Raw genomic sequence first — 15777 nt, 5'->3', positions numbered from 1 at the left:
TTGGTTGATAAAAGTAAAGGCCTATTCAAGATGATTTTTTTTAACTTGGCCTTGCATGGCATTCAGTGTTGTCAGACTTTGTGTGCATCCCCCGGGCTGGAAGAGTGGTAAATAACACCAAGGACAGGGCAGTCAAAAACCGCCAGGACCACCGACAACAAAACACATCTTAATACCGGATTCAAAGTTATGCACTCGGAAACAGGCAGCAGTCCCAGGAGAGCAGGGGAACAGGGTCCCCAGGCTGGCAGGGATGCGAGAGGGAGGAGTGGGACCTGTCAATGCAAAACAGACACGAGGCAGTTCAGGAGAGAGGAGGGGACTATTCTCACCCTTTCTCTGTTGCCTTCATACTGGGAGCACTGAACCTGGATCCCCTTCTACTTTTCATGCTTTAAATGCAACAGCTGAAAATGGAGATGATGAGGAAGGGAACTCCCCAACTAATTAGGGAGGTGGACAAGTGCAAGCCCGGCAAGAGGCCAGTCTACATGGTTGTTCTGGGCATTTCTGTGAATCTCAATAGCTTGAGGCCTAACCTGAGCATTTGAGGCAAAGCTGAAAAATGAGTAAATCTGGAGAGCGGCAAGGATGCACTGGCTGGCACAGACGTACTCAGGTCCCAGCTCGGGGCAGTTAGAGGTGTCCTGACCCCAGTGGGAGTGCTTAAATCAGAAAGCAAAGCTTGTGTCGCTGCTAGAGCTTCCACCCATCAGGTCTCTTTGTGTCTTTCACCACTGAACTTGGTATGTTTTTGTTGTTTGGTTCTCTGGGTTTTACAAAAGATCTTTTTCGCTGAACTTCGGTGACGTGCGTGTGCCCTATCAATGGCAGAGCCAACGCAGGGCTGAGCAGAGGAAGGATGAAGATTTCTGACGAAGAGCTCCTCCCCAGCCCAAAACCTCCTGGGCTTTCATTTCCTCTAAGAACTTGGCTGCGGCAGGACAGCAAGCTTTGTTTGGCCGTTGCTACAGCCTTTGCAAGCGCTCCCCTTCCCTCCGTGACCAGACATCCTTGCGGGCTGCTCTTCCCAAAGGCATGGACTGGCTGCCAGCCAACCTCATGAGCATGCTTTTATTTTGTTTTTAATGTAAGTTCCCAGAAGCAGTCTTGCAGGCATTACTGGGGCTCTGTCTGGTCCATGAAGGGTCAGGTTCCTCGGTCCATCTTTGCAGCAGCTGGTGGAGAAGGGGAAAGGAGGGAGGACCACGGGTGGTGGAGGGAAGGAGACTGCTGCAGCCTCCACCCCAGCACAGATCTGTAGCATCACTGCAGGAGCCTCATCTTACCTTTCAGGTCACCCTGACATGGCCTGACAGAGACAGAGCCTGGCTGTTCCCTGGTCCCCTGCTCCACACAGGCAGCCCACCAGTGCAGCCCACCCTGCTGAGGCAGGGCAGGGTAGAGCAGGGTCTCCCACCCCGCACAGTGCTGTTGCTGTGGGGCTCCCTTGCGCTGGGGGAGTTTGGGTCCTGCTCAGCTCAGGTGGCTTCTGAGTCCCTTGGACACCCCGTGCTGTTGCTGTGGGGGACAAGGGTGATCCCGCAGCAGCTCAGGGTGTGTCCAGCTGTGGTGCCAGTTGTGGTCTCCCTGCACCTCTGGGTGTTTTGGAGCTTCCCCCGAGCAGGGCCCGGAGCAGCAGGACATCCTGGTTTGCGCAGCAGTCTGAGCACTTGCACAACGCCCGGCCATGCTGGGAGCTTGGCTGGGGCTCCTGGTGGCTGCCAGGCACCCGGGTGCACAGCCTGCCTCTGCTCACCCTGGGGCACCATGCTGAAATGCACGCCAGGTGCTTCCCTCTATAATGGCCCTGAGAAATGCCATCTGCACCCTCTGGAGAAGAGCCAGGGAAGAGCTGACCCAGGCAAAGAAGCCCAGATCAGTGCTGGGGCTTTGCCTGGCCCTGGCTGGGGACATCCAGCCACTGGCATGGACAGAGGGTGGGTTCTGGCACCGTGCTGGCTGCCCCGATGCTGCACAGCCCATTGCCTCGAGGTGCCCGAGTCCAGGCAAGCCAAAAGTCAGCATCTTGGCAGAGCAGCGTTGCTGCCATCCACCTTGCCCCCTCCATCAGTGCCCCATCTCCCCATCTGATAAGGAGGTTGCTGTGTCTCGGCTCGGAGTCAGACCTCACCAGCCCAACAGCAAAAGCATGACTTGAAGGTATCTCAGGGTCCGTGCCAGCTCCTGGCTCTCGGAAAAGTTTGGCTGGTGCCCTCAACTGGTATGGCCCAGGGGACACAACCCTCAGCCTGTCCCTGGTGGCTCTCTCAAGACATGACACCACAGCATGGGGGTCTCTGGTGCTCCTCACAGCATGGACATGGCCAAGGCCTACCATGGGCTGTTTGCCATAGACAGCATTTCATGAGAAGAGCCAGGAGAGCCAGCCTTCCCAGGGGAGCACCAATGTGGACTGGCCTCTTCTGCTTCTGCTTGGGCCCATGTTGTTCCTCAGCAGCCTTGTTGCAGGCTCAGGTGCCTCTTTGTGCTGGTCATGGACTTTGTGGCTCCATTCCTATGTGTTTCACACTGAACCCCGGCACCAGACTTGGTGTTTCAGGTCCTGTAGGTGTCTGTAGGTGTGAGGTTTGTGCAGGACATGGTGCAGATGCTCCAAGCTCACATCTGCACTGTGTGCAAGTGTGAGCAGTGTCTGTATGGAGGGCAGGTTAACCATCAGCATGGGAGCTACAACTTGGGATTTACGGCTTAGCTGGGACCATGTGTGCCGCTTTGCTTGTCACTGGTGTCTCCCTGAGCACCCCACCAATTTGCATCACTGCGATGAGTGGTCTTCAGGCTGCCACAAATAATGGTGGTCATGATGTGAAGGTGGATAGGCCAGGTGAAGACCTGCCATGCTGTGGTTTCTCAGTGTCCACTGAAGGTCCCTGAGCCGAAAGGAGACTTGGGATGGCTGGATTCCTGGGTCTGTTTAGCCCCAACACAAGTGTGAAGGAGACCCTGCTAGGGAATGAGTCTGTCCATGGGATATATAAGTTTCCTGGCACTTCCTTTCCTCGAAGTTACTAAGTGAAAGCTCTTCTGGCTTCTGCCATTCATCTGTTTGGAAGAAGGATGCTCAAATGCTGTCTAATCCCAGATCTAACCAGGGACATGGAGTGGATTCCTAGTCTGCCTTTAGAGGAAATTCCCTACCTTGCCCACTTTCAGGTTTAACAGAAGCAGAGATACTTTGAGGAAAGAGCTTTAAGGACTTTCCAGATCTTTGCTGTGGTTAATTGCCTTTCCTCTACAGTTTATTTTATTTCTCATTTCCTTTGAACTGATGTCACACATTTCCTCTTCTCTAGTGACTCTGCAGTCATGCCACAGTTGCTGCCATTCTGGTGTTCTGCTCTTCAGAGCTGCCTGCGTGGAGACCTTCCAGCCCCAGGGCAGAGAAAGTAACACTTGGAAGAAGAACATCCTCAGTAAAACACCCATCACTGCTCTGTTAAAGCTGAAGATGGACGTATCGTGCTGAATCCTTTCGACTGTGGTAAGCAGAAAATAAACTTTATTAGTACTATTCCTCTTTGAATATACTTTTGCTGATGGCATGGCTTGTGTTAGCATGGTCTTTGCACCTTGCAGGCATGAGCCAGTAAATCCTTATTGGGAGAGCATGGCCCATGGGATAGAGCGTAGACTGGAAGCAGAGTCCGCACTTGCCCTGGTCATGCTCTGCTGTGCAGCCGGTTGCTTCCGCCTCTAGTTCTGTATACAATGGAGTTGATGATACAAACCCCTTGGGACTATCAGCTGGTGTACTAGTGTACAGCTGTTGCCAGGGGCTAGAGTTGCCAGGGATTTTGGTAATGCAGCACAGCCTGCTGCAGCAGAGAACGGGACCCACACCCACCAGCCCACACCCTGACCACTGCGCCTGTTCTCCCTTCTGCTGGCACGGAGCATATTTATGTTTTATACAAAGGGGAGACGCTTCAACAGGAGAGGCTGAGTGAGATCCCCCATACGGTACTCCAGAGTACTACTGGAGTACTACTCCAGAGGCTTAGGACATCTCACAAGTATACGGGAGATGTGAGCTCAAGTTCCTCAGGCTGAAGAGGAAAGTGGGTATTGAGTAAATTTAGTGGGGAATGGTGCCATGCTCTCTTCTAGCTGTGTTTTGTGGAATATCTGGCTTGACAAGCAAGAAGGGAAAAACAACTCTCTTGTGATTCCCTGAAGGACCTTGGCATTGGCACTGCACAGCCTACTGACGCAAAGACAGATTAGCTCTACCAAGTGCTGTTGGGGCCAGGAGGCGGCACTGCCATCTCCCACAGCCCACCTTTGCCAGAGATTTCTAGCAGACTTAACAAAGTAGAGCACGTCCTTGCATTCATCTCTCCAGGTCAGAGTGCAGCCCCTTAGCTCAAACCCATCTTCTGTGCAGGGCTTTGCAGTGGAAGGGGACGTGCAGGTTGGCTCTCCCTTCCACCCCATCTGCTAAATCTGGCAGCTGATGGGCAGGCCTGGAGACCCCACCAGTAAAGTTCACCAGAGCTCCTGGGCAAAGGTTGGAGGCTGCCATGCCCATGTACAGCACCAGAAATGGAGGGGTAGATGGACAGTGCTCCGCAGCACAGCCTAAAGGGACTTTGTGAATAACAGTTGTGCCTATGTATTGGATGTGGGCACTTCTCTCCTCCTCATGAATTCCGCTAGTGGGATGCATCACCTTTTTTTTCCCCACCCCCACTCTTGGTATATTCAGGTCTGGCTCTACAGTGACAGAGCACCTTTCATTGCAAAGATTCCAGCCCCAAGCACCAGCACTATTTGCTGAAGTTGGCAGATAGTCAGAACAGTGGGTTTATGATGCAGATTTGAAAAAAACTTAAGTTCTCTAATGATCTTATGTAATTAGGACTTTTTTTTTTTCTTATTCTAACATCAGAATAGTGTATCAAACACAAAGCTCCCCACTAGTTTCTCTTGCCCCTGCACAGCCTCACCCCGTCCCTGAATGTCTGCATCTGCTATGTGCCCTCCCGAGCTGAGAGATGCAAACCCTTCCAACTGGCATATGTCCTTACCAGAGATGGTCCCCTCAGTGGGTGGGAGAGCTGGGCTTAGACACGGATATGTATTTAAGGCCATGTTGTGACAATTACTTTTCATACATAGATGAGGGTGTGGAAACAGATCCATGAGATGACCAGTAGGACTTGCCTTGGGTCCTGCATGAATCAAAGGTAGAACAGGGAACAGAGCATGGGCCCCTGTCTGCTCCGGGACCTCTCCGCAGGGCAGCAGGGAGTGACACGTTACTCCTCAGGGATGTGGCCAGATGCCGAGGTGCCATAGCCCAGACCACCCTCACCTCCCAGCTACCACCACCTGAATCAGCTACTACCCTTTAGAGATCAGTGGGTTCTCAGCGGGGTGGCAGAGATCGAGGTGAAAGAGGACAGATACATGTGTCACCTGGCCAACTACTAGTACTGCCACAGCTACTTGTTAATTCACGTGGAACGTGGCTGAAAGATCGAGTTTAAAGACACTCAAACCCCAGTGCTGCCCAGCACGCAGCAGCCTGTGAAGGTCCAAGGACAAGTTGTGGATATCCGTAGTTGTCATGTCCTTAGGGACCTGTGAGGGGTGAGGAGGGACAGGCTCAGGAAGATGACTATTGCCTTCCTCTTCTAACGACTGGAAAGAAGTACCAAGGGGTTTGCAGAGTTTTCTGAAGAAAGGGAGAGCTTTCTTGAGCTAGAGCTGACTTCCCCATTTGCAGAGGAAAATTGCAAATGTGCAATTGTGTAAATGAGGAACTGACAGCACAGGGGCACAAAGAGAGACTCAACCCAGCGAGGGCAAGATGTTCATGCCACTACCTGCTACTGGGGAAGATCCAGAAAGTTTCAAGGCAGGAGGGTGCTTTCTCAGGAGGCAGCAGTCTTTGGGGGAAAATGCTTGCTGTCTGTAGGAGAGCCGAGGCAAGCACATTACAATGTGCAGCACCCGGCATTCCCATCACAACTCGCACAAGAACTTTAGGCTTTGTGACTGGTGGTACAGTTTACTCACTCTGAAGAAAAACCACCATGTGCTGCAATTAGGTAAAAACCCAGCAAGTTTACCATCAGTGAGCAACCTAGTTCCTTGCCGGTGACTCTCAAACTGCTTTACCTGCATTAGTCAGTTATCTTCCCATGAAGAAAGAGGGACAGAAAAACAATCAATCAGATCTGCGGGATTGTGTCACGGAGATGCGAGTGCCTGCCCAGCGTCAGACAGGGAGTTGGCGCTAGAGCCAAGAACAGGCATGTGCATCCTCTGGATGGTAAAAGCAGCGGGTTAAAGTATACAAGGGATTAGACTGAATCCATGTAAATCTGAGACAAGAACACGTACAGTATTGATGATGCAGGAATTTGGTACGTCCAAACTGTAGGCAAGATTTGAAGAAATACTAACTGAGGTGGGGACTGGTAATATTAAAAACCTGAAGGTGTCTCTTTAGGGACAGCGTTTGTCAGCAGCATCACCAGTGACACACGGAAGTACAGAATTGCTGCTGCTGACACTTGCATTTGATGCAGAAATAGGAGAGGCGGGGGGGGAAAGGGAGCCAGATTGGTTTGATGACAACTTGAATTCAAAATGATGGCATGACAGACAACAGACAAGATTTTAAGAGAGAGAAACTGTAGTTAAAATCAACAATGTACCACAAAACATCACCCTTTAGGATTAGTGACTCATCTTTCACATCATTCACTAAGTAAAAAAATTGGGAGCTCTGGTAGCCTATGAAGTGAATGTGAGATCCTATGGTGCCTGCAACTAAGAAAACAAATACGATCTTTACAAGTGTAATAAGTAAAATGTCAGAACAGTAAGTAGAGGGTGACTGGAAATGGCACTAGTGAGACATTTTTACCAGATACTGGAATTTCTAGGTAAAAATAAATGTAGGCAAGTTAGAAAGCATTAGGAACCACAGGGGGGAAAAAGAGACCCAGAAAACCTGTTTACTTATAGTAAAAGAATAAGATTAGCTTGAGACAGTACAGAGTAACAGATGATTGTATCTAAGAACCCTCACGCAGAAAAGTCTTTTGAGATTAGAGATTAGTGATCTCAGATCCACACTGCACCAAACAACGCTGGATGAAGACACAAAGGCTAGTATGGTGTGGAAATGGTACCAAAGAGAGGACCAAGGGGACAGGGCAGGTGTCTGTAGCTGGAGCCAAGGCATGGAGCAGAACTCCTGCAGTCAGACAGCTGAAAATGAAAGGTGGGGTTTGGCTTAGCAATGGCACCATACCAATCAGCTCGTTTTATGCTTTATATTTTTAGGTAAGAAGAAAAGCTACAGTAGGAAATTCTGCTTCAGACGTGCCCACTCAGCACCACGATGTCTGGAAAGGGTGAAGGTGGTGCTGAAGGTAGTGCCAATTCCTACATTCAATGCCCCAGCATAGACTCTGAGTTTCGCTACAACCTCTTCACTGTTTTCTACAGCATCATTTTCATTCTGGGCTTTGTTGCCAACTGCTATGTGCTCTGGATTTTCAGCCGTATTTACCCCACCAAGAAACTCAATGAAATCAAGATATTCATGGTGAACCTGACAGTAGCTGACCTGCTCTTCTTGGTTACGATGCCAATGTGGATTGTTTACTATCACCACCATGGAGACTGGATCATGCCTCTGTTCCTCTGTAAAGTGGCTGGCTGGCTATTTTTCATTAACACCTACTCTTCTGTTGCCTTTCTGATGATCATCACATACAACCGTTACCAAGCTGTGACTAATCCCATTAAAGCGGCTCAGCTTACCACCCAGAGAAGGGGTATCTACTTATCAGCAGCTATCTGGATCATAATAGTGGGCAGCTCTTTGTATTACTTTTTTGACAATAATACTAATCAGGAGGAGATAAATTCGAAGAATTTCACGCGGTGCTTTGAGCGCTATAACTCTTCTGACGATGTTTCAGCTGTTCTCATCATTCATGTCATCATCTGCATCCTTTTCTATATAATTTTCCTTTTTATACTAGGCTGGAACATCGTCATTATCAGGACCCTGTTCTCCAAATCAGTGCAGCCACAGAAGAGTGCTCATGTCAAGCAAAGGGCGCTCTGGATGGTTTGCACAGTGCTGGCTGTGTTCATTATAAGCTTTGTACCTCATTACATAGTGAACCTGCCCTGGACCCTGACTGTTCTGGAGCAGTGGATGAAGGAAAACTGTCAGTTACGCCAACAACTCAATGATGCTCACCAGGTGACTTTGTGCCTCTTGAGTATGAACTGTGTGTTGGACCCAATCATCTACTGCTTCCTCACCAAGAAGTTCCAGAAGCATCTTTCAGAAAACCTGAAAAGCATGAAAGGGAGCCGCAAGTGCTCCAGGCACACCACAGACACAGTGATTGAGGGCACCATTCACTAAGAGGATGTCAGCAGGATCTAGGTCAGCTCTGTTCTGATTGCAGACTGAGATGCGTGAATTAGTCACTCATCTTTTCTAAAGAAGAGGCACTGAGGGACACAACAGAGGACCAGGATATTACATTTCCCTTTTCCCATTAGAAAGAAGAACCGACGCTCATGTCTTGTATCACATGCAACTGGCAGAACTGGAACCTGTAATAATCTGGCAGAAAAGCACCTTCTGTCTGGGCTGATGTTCTCATGGGCACTGAGAACAGCTCAGACAATCTGCTTTTACATGAAAGAAATACGTCATTGAGTCTCTGCAGTGAGCTGCTAGAAGCTAAGTGCACTGAAGTCACCCATTGTGTCAGCCCAGATAGCACCATCCCTGGGCCTTTGCCTGCCCAGCTCCCATGAAGAATCCAGTATCAGAGCTGTAAGAGACTTCTAAAAGACCTGGAAGAACAGACCGAGTTGCTAGCATCATCAAGTGACTTTTCTAAGAAGCTTTCATGGTTCTGTGAAGGGAGTCTGAGCTGAAAAAGCTCTTGAGTGGCTAGAAGGGACATAGTCCAAGGAGTTCCTCAAATGCCATCAGAGATCTGCACCTCTGATCCCTTCTTACCTACTCGCATGGTCTGCTGGGGTCCATACTTGACAGATGTCTGGGAGTAGCTATTACGAACTTTTCCCTTTGCTCCCAGCCCTTGAATCAGTCAAGTAACTGGACTAGTAAGCAAAAAAAGGAAGAGAAATTGGCAGTGTCTCAGTCCCCATCCCCAGATGAGCAGTATGTCCAAAGGGGACTAATGTCTGCCCTGGCTTCTTGTATGATAGCAGAACTGGCAAACCAGTGGCCTCTTGCACTCAGTTTAGTAATTTTTGACTGACTGCACGTGTCTGTAGAAATCCAATATCACTTCGGAGGCTCCAGATCACAGGATATTAGTCAGCATGGGCATTACGATAAGAAGAAAAAAGCTTGAAATGCTTCAGTATCTTTGTTCTTATTTATTTAAATTAGGGTTGTAGCAAGCAACTGTACATTACTCCTTCCCCCAGCCTTTCTATTTCTGCTACGAAGAAATGAAGCTGACTAGTTCCTGATATCCTACCACAAGTGAATTATTAGGTCAGGTCATGTCCACTTTCTGGGTAAATCAATGCTGCGCGGTGGTACGGTACACTCAACAAACAGGTAATTGACATGCTCCAACAAGACTGGAGACTCCTCACTCAGGGCTGGCTCCAGTCAGTTGGGGCCCAGGGCAAAGTGATTTTCCAGGGGTGCTGAGTTCTGTTACCAGTCATGAGACACTTGAGGTTCCTTTTCTGACCCAAATTGCTCAATCCAGCACAGGAAATTGGGCAGGGAAGGGAAGGGAACTTACTTGTTTTCACAACAGTTTTTGGTTCCCTAATCTACGTAAGAGAGTCTGGTTGATGACAAGAAAAGTGTATCTGACCTGTGACACTGATTATTCATATGCAAGGACAGCAGCCTTCCTACACCCACCAGAGAATGTGAAAGCTCAAGTCTTTCCAAAGATAGGACCAACGCTTGTATCAGACTTTGCCTATATTCAGTGGAGATACGGGTCCTTCAGATGTATCTCCTGAAGATCCTCAGGCAGCTTTTATGCTTACTTGTGCGAATGAGCAAAAGAACTAAGATGTTTCTTTTCCTAATGCCATCTGCCAGGGCCAGCCATGCACTCCAGGCCCAGTGCCAGGCAGGGGAAAGAATCTGATCACAACATGAATGCATTTCCCTCCTGGTCCTGGACTCCGCTCCAGTAATGGCTACCCATAAAAAACACCTGCTGGCACCTCTTAGCAGAGAGACAATTCCCTCACTACGTCCCTCAGCCATGTTCAAAGCTTTGCCCTGAATTTGCAGTCATTCGAGCCACAGCACACAGCCAGGTGGGCGATTTCTGTCATTTAAAAGCCTAAATCCCACTTGTTGGAGGAATCTGCCTCTGTATTTCTGCCCTCCCCAGATAGCATGTTCTGGCTGAGGAGCTCTTGCAGCTGGCAGATGGGGTGGAACTTTCCTCTTTCCCCCATGCCATCTGATGTGATAGTGGAACTCTCTTGCTTCACAGCCCCTAAAGCACCGAACAGATGGAGTTCGGCAGCTCTTAGAGGAAATGGAAAGGGATTTTACATGGAGATCTGGTAAATGCGTGATCTTCTGCTGATTCCTGGAAAGCTTGTGTCCTGGTTTCGGCAGGGATAGAGTTAATTTCCTTTCTAGTAGCTGGTACAATGTTTTGGATTTAGGATGAGAACAAAGTTGATAACGCACCGATGTTTTAGTTGTTGCTAGGTAATGCTTACACGAGCCAAGGACTTTTCAGCTTCCCATGTTCTACCGACTGAGAAGGCTGAAGGTGCACAAGAAGCTGGGAGGGAGCACAGCCAGGACAGCTGACCCCAACTGGCCAAAGGGACATTCCATACCATGGGACGTCATGCTCAAGTCTCATATTTTCCAGTACATTTTCATTAATCACCACCCCTTTTTTTATATATATATATACACACACACACACACAGATATAGGGAGGGGGCATCGGTCGGCGGGTGGTGAGCAATTGTACTGTGCATCACTTGCTTTGTGTATTATTATTATTATCATCATATTATTATTATCATTTTATTTCAATTATTAAACTGTTTTTATCTCAACCCACGAGTTTTTCTCACTTGTGCTCTTCCAATTCTCTCCCCCATCCCACCGGGTGGGGGGGAGTGAGCGAGCGGCTGCGTGGTGCTTAGTTGCCGACTGAAGTTAAACCACGACAGCTTGCAACAGAGTTTATGGTTTAGGCTACTTACTGCGGATAAATAACATGCTTTACTCCACAGAAAACAGCTGTAAGGCCAGTGTGGGCTCAGAGGACAAATGTAAACTTGCATCTGAGGAAAAGGGTAAGCGGAGGAAAAAGCCCCGAGGACACTTTGGGAGGGTATGTTGCAGTAATTAAGTCAGTAACGATGCGTTTCTAACAGTCTGAGCTTCTACTTCTGTTCCTGGAACTACTTTCTCGGTTTTACCACAATGTTGCATTACTCTGCTTTACTTTGCAATAAAATGGACCCTCAAAAGTTCTTTTAAATAAAGCGTGTTCCCCAAGTGTTTTGCCCTTTAGCTTCTCCCATGTTCTCATCTCTCTGTATTTACACTCAAGGGACCAGGCTGACACAGCTTGGTTTGTGTGTTGCGTTACTTTTTTTAAAATCACCAGGTGAACTCTTGGGAGAGGGTGAAATTAAAGGCTCAGCAGGTTTTGACCTGCTAAAAAGGAAGGGGAAAGAAGTAGTTTCACAGGGGAAACAACTTCTGAAAAAATCTGCTAGAGCTCTCCAAAACCCAACCAGACACAACCCCCGAGCCCTCTGACCTGCACACGCGGGACATTTTCTACAGACGCCCCGTCGCGCGGCTTGGGCACCCCGGCGGCGAAGTGACAAACTGCCGTGAAGGACTCGCACTGCGACACCTACAGCGGTAAGATGGCAGACCAGAGAGACCGCCCTAGAAACCTGACAAGAACCAAACCCAAAAGCAAGGCAGCAGCGGTGACTCCCGGCCAAGCGGGGCGGCTGAAGCCCCGTCCACCCGCCCTCACACGGCGCCCGGCAACGGCGGCACCCGTGACCCGCTTCAACGCGGTCGCGCCCGGCGCCGCCGCTGCTCCCGCCCGGGGCTGAGGCGCCACCGGCCCGGAGGCGGCGGCGGCGCCACTTCCGTCGCCGAGCGCGCTGCTTCCGGGCGGCGCTGCGGCGGGCGGGGGCGAGGAGGCGCGGGGCCGCCGCCGCCATGTCCGCTGCGGGACGCGCTCCCGGGCCCGGCTCCGGAGCCGCCTCTCGGTAAGAGCCCGCTAAGGGAGGCCCGGCCGCGCTGCGCGCCCGGCGCCGCCGCGGGGAGGGCGGCGGGTGGCCTCCCCCGCCCTGAGCGCGCTTCCCCCCGCGGAGCCCCCGGCGCGGTTCCCCCGCCTCGGGCCGGGCCGGGGCCCAGCGGGCCCGAGCTCGTCGGCCGCGGGGGCGCAGGCGGAGGCGGCGGGGACGACGCGCGTGTGAAGTGCGTGCTCCCGCCCCCTCCCTGAACATAGGCCCGAGGAGGCGTCGGGGGGCGCTGCGGTCAGGGCAGGAGCGGTGGTGCTGGGCTGGACCCCGGGGCTCGCCGCCCCGGAGACCGCTGCCTCGGCGCACGGCGGGGTGCTCCCAGCAGCCCTGGTGCCTCAGCCGCTGCTGGTGGCGCTTGGAAGAGCTGGGAAACAGCCAAAAGGTGCAGAAAGACAGTAACTGACTCCCTTAGCTCAGGTAGTGAGGAGTGGCTTGTGCGAGGTACTGGGGGAAAAGAACTCTCTGTGGGTAGTTGGGGGTGTGCCCAGGGCTTGGTGGGTTGTTCACAGGGCCAGCAGCAGTAGGTAGCTTCAACTCAGGGCAGCCCTGCTCAAACTGTGCTGGCTTTGCACGGGGACAGTTAAACATATCTGCACTTAGTTGTTGGATGGGTTTAGTCGCTCGTACTGGAGCTTGTGCAGACAGGGCCAAGAGGATGTGTTCGGGCTTGGCAGGGCCGTGATCGCTTGGGCTTCACAAGCTGTGTTGGACCCAGGTTGGCTCTGCTGGACGTTCTTGGTTCTGGGAATGCTGCGCAGAGTTGCTGAAGCTTTATGTGGAGCCAGCTCAAGCACAGCATGCCTTATGAGTTTGGTTTCTGCACCGCATGGTGTGACTAAATTGTTTCCAGACTAGAGCTAGTCCTTGATGCAACATAGCTGTAGTAATTCGGATGGAGTGTTGTACAAAAAAGTCTTGGTGGACTTTGTTTTGGTATGGAGCTAGCTCTGCTTCTGCTATGATGCACTTAATCTGCAGTGTAGTAACTTCCAACAGGTAACTGAAAGTCAACAATACAGACTAAGATAAGATTTTTACAATTATCATTATCTGCCGCTGTTGTTTGGTTTCCTTCAGTTTTTTCTGTTGCGGATTATCTTAAATTCACGATAATGAATAAGATAGGTTTTCTTGAGAATCATGGCAATTCACATGCTTCAAGTCACTGTTTTCATAATAAGCTACTTTTAAAAATGCATGAAGATAGTGGCTTCCTCAACCTGCAAAACTACTGACCTATCAGACTGTACCTATCATGTTTTGGGTTTTTTCTTATCACCTCATGGTGTGATACTTCTTACTTGTGCAGTTCTGCAATCCGATTTTTGCCATGCAAACGGTGATATGCAGGTACGTTCTCCCTGCTCTATGTCTAAAAGGTAGCCGAGGTTAAGGTCTAGCAGTTTACAAGCCATTAGAATTACTGCACGCTGCTTTTCTGCAGCTTTCGCCTCCCTCTCAGCTCTTCCATGCAACCTCAGCAGCAGTTGTGGCACCTTAGTAACTGTGTATTGTTGGGCTGTGTGAGAAATTTGTTTGAAAAACTGTCACTTCCCCATCACAGATGTATGCAATAGCTGTAATAATTCCTGAGTAATCGGTGACTTTGGAAGGATTTATAGCTTCTCAAAGCTTTGCCCTGTAAATATCCAGATTTTGAATGAGTTTTGAATTGAATATGGCAGAGTACACTTTATTAAACGGGTTTCCATGTTTTGTGTTAATGGGTTGGAGTACCTCTACAGCAGATTAACGTACAATTGCCTAGCTTTCGTGTACCAAAGGGTAGTTATATATGACTAAACATAAAACTGGATAAAATATACTGAAATGTTTTAATTGAATGAAAAGCCTATCAAGTAGTGTGTTCCCGTGTGCAAGTCATATTATGCATAAAGATTCAAGGCTAAAAGCAGATAATATGTCATTGTGGACATGAGTAACTCAGTGCCTGTATTCTTAGTTATCAGAAGCAGGATTTTTTGTTTTTCCCTCCCCACAAGTCTGTGCTTTTTTTTTTTTATTATTATTTTTTTCCTCTCCCCTGAAAGGTACTCCTAGAAAATGGATGTTTGCTAAAACTTGTACTGGGTCTGCAAAACCCTGTGACTGAAAAAGGAGCTGTCAGGATGGAGATGTACAGGAAACTTTTGAGGCCTTAAATGGAATTGTGTCAGGATTTAACAACTGGTATTTTCTGTATGATCTCGCACCCAGCAGTGTCTACAGACAACCCACCCTACAGACAGCATTGTCTCTTGCAGCAGCTCCTGAGTGTTTTTGTCACCGAAACCATGACTAGTGGCACACACTGGTTAGTCGTAAGTTGAGGAAGGTCTTTTTCAGCTTTTTCTTGCTTTGTCTTATCCTTAATTTATTCTCTTTCTTTCATCCTAATTTGTCTGGAAGTTTTTCCTTTAATTGGTTAAAGGGCAGCAAAACAAGCGTCTCTTCAGCAGTGGCCCCTCTCTAGCAGTGATTCAAGGATAGTTCATGCGGATGCTGTGACTGGAGGCACTCCAATTCCTGAGGGCATAACTTCAAATCCTTTCTTCCTTCTTGCAGCTGCCTCTAGAGCTTCAGTGAAGGTGGTGCAGCAAGGGGTCAGATCTCCTCCTAATGCATTACCCAAACCTGATGTTTAGGAGAGTGCTGTGGGCAGAAAACACAGCATGTCATAGCAGGCTCTTCAGTGTATGGTGTCATTCTGATCCACGCCACACCAGTCACTGCTGTCTTGTCTCTTCCAGGTTGTCATGGATCAGTCCCGTAGCTGGGCAATATAACTAGAAAACAAGCTTTGTATTTAGAAAAATAATTTAGTATTGTGATGAAGCTGATTGGGAACTTTTTCCATCTCTTAGATAAACTCTTGGGGTTAAAGGTATGGCTAGTCCAATTTCAAAGGTGATTGAACTTCTTCAGTTCTGCAGAAGATGAGTCTCTCCTGAGTTGAGACCTGTCTACAGAGCTGTTCTCACATCCCAAGAGCTTCCTTCTGAGCCTTGAAGTTTGCATTGTTTGTGTTTGAATGCTGACAGTCCTGTTTCTCTGAGAGTCACCAGCTGCAACATATCATAAAGTGTATGGCAGCTTTAAACCTTGGGTGATGGTTCATATTTCTATAAATATTGTACTATCATATGTAATTCCATTTTGAAGATTTTACAAATCAGTCTCATACTAATGTCTTTTCTGTGACAATTTTTTTGCCCTATTCTATTTGAGAGAGCTTAAGAAATTCTTCCTTAAATGTGATTGATTTAAGATGGTGAGGGTAGAAAAATGCATATTCAGGACCAGGATCATTTGAAAAAATAGGTGATTGATTATTCTTCAGAGCAGAAAGGAAAGTGGCAGCTGTTCTCAAAACCATGTGGAAGTATTCTGAAGTAGGCTCAATCACTGGTTTCTATCAGAATTTCCCCATGCTGCTTTTTTGGTAAAGGCATA

The 15777-nt window shown here is 49.0% G+C and overlaps 2 protein-coding genes across 5 annotated transcripts in view; both read left to right on the top strand.

Annotated features, from left to right (window-relative positions):
• Window positions 1-3349: 3349 nt before the first annotated feature.
• On the top strand, window positions 3350-11058 carry PTAFR (platelet activating factor receptor). Its single transcript, XM_076357444.1, has 2 exons — window positions 3350-3505; window positions 7324-11058. Exon 2 carries the CDS (start codon window positions 7382-7384, stop codon window positions 8423-8425), a length of 1044 nt encoding a protein of 347 aa, XP_076213559.1. The 5' UTR covers window positions 3350-3505; window positions 7324-7381; the 3' UTR covers window positions 8426-11058.
• A 765-nt stretch (window positions 11059-11823) lies between these two features.
• EYA3 (EYA transcriptional coactivator and phosphatase 3) overlaps window positions 11824-15777 on the top strand; it is a 76443-nt gene continuing 72489 nt past the window's right edge. For 3 of the 4 annotated variants that reach the window (XR_012996946.1, XM_076357621.1, XM_076357619.1), the window contains exon 1: window positions 12223-12288. The gene's annotated coding sequence lies outside the window, so the exon portion shown is untranslated. Of the gene's footprint in view, window positions 11927-12222; window positions 12289-15777 lie in introns of those variants that run through there. The other variant, XM_076357620.1, reaches the window with a different exon arrangement.

The sequence above is a fragment of the Aptenodytes patagonicus genome, chromosome 21, assembly GCF_965638725.1.
Source record: "Aptenodytes patagonicus chromosome 21, bAptPat1.pri.cur, whole genome shotgun sequence".
NCBI classification, from domain to species: domain Eukaryota; kingdom Metazoa; phylum Chordata; class Aves; order Sphenisciformes; family Spheniscidae; genus Aptenodytes; species Aptenodytes patagonicus.
Note: the sequence above shows the minus strand (reverse complement) of the source record. Positions and strands in the feature narration are given on the sequence as shown.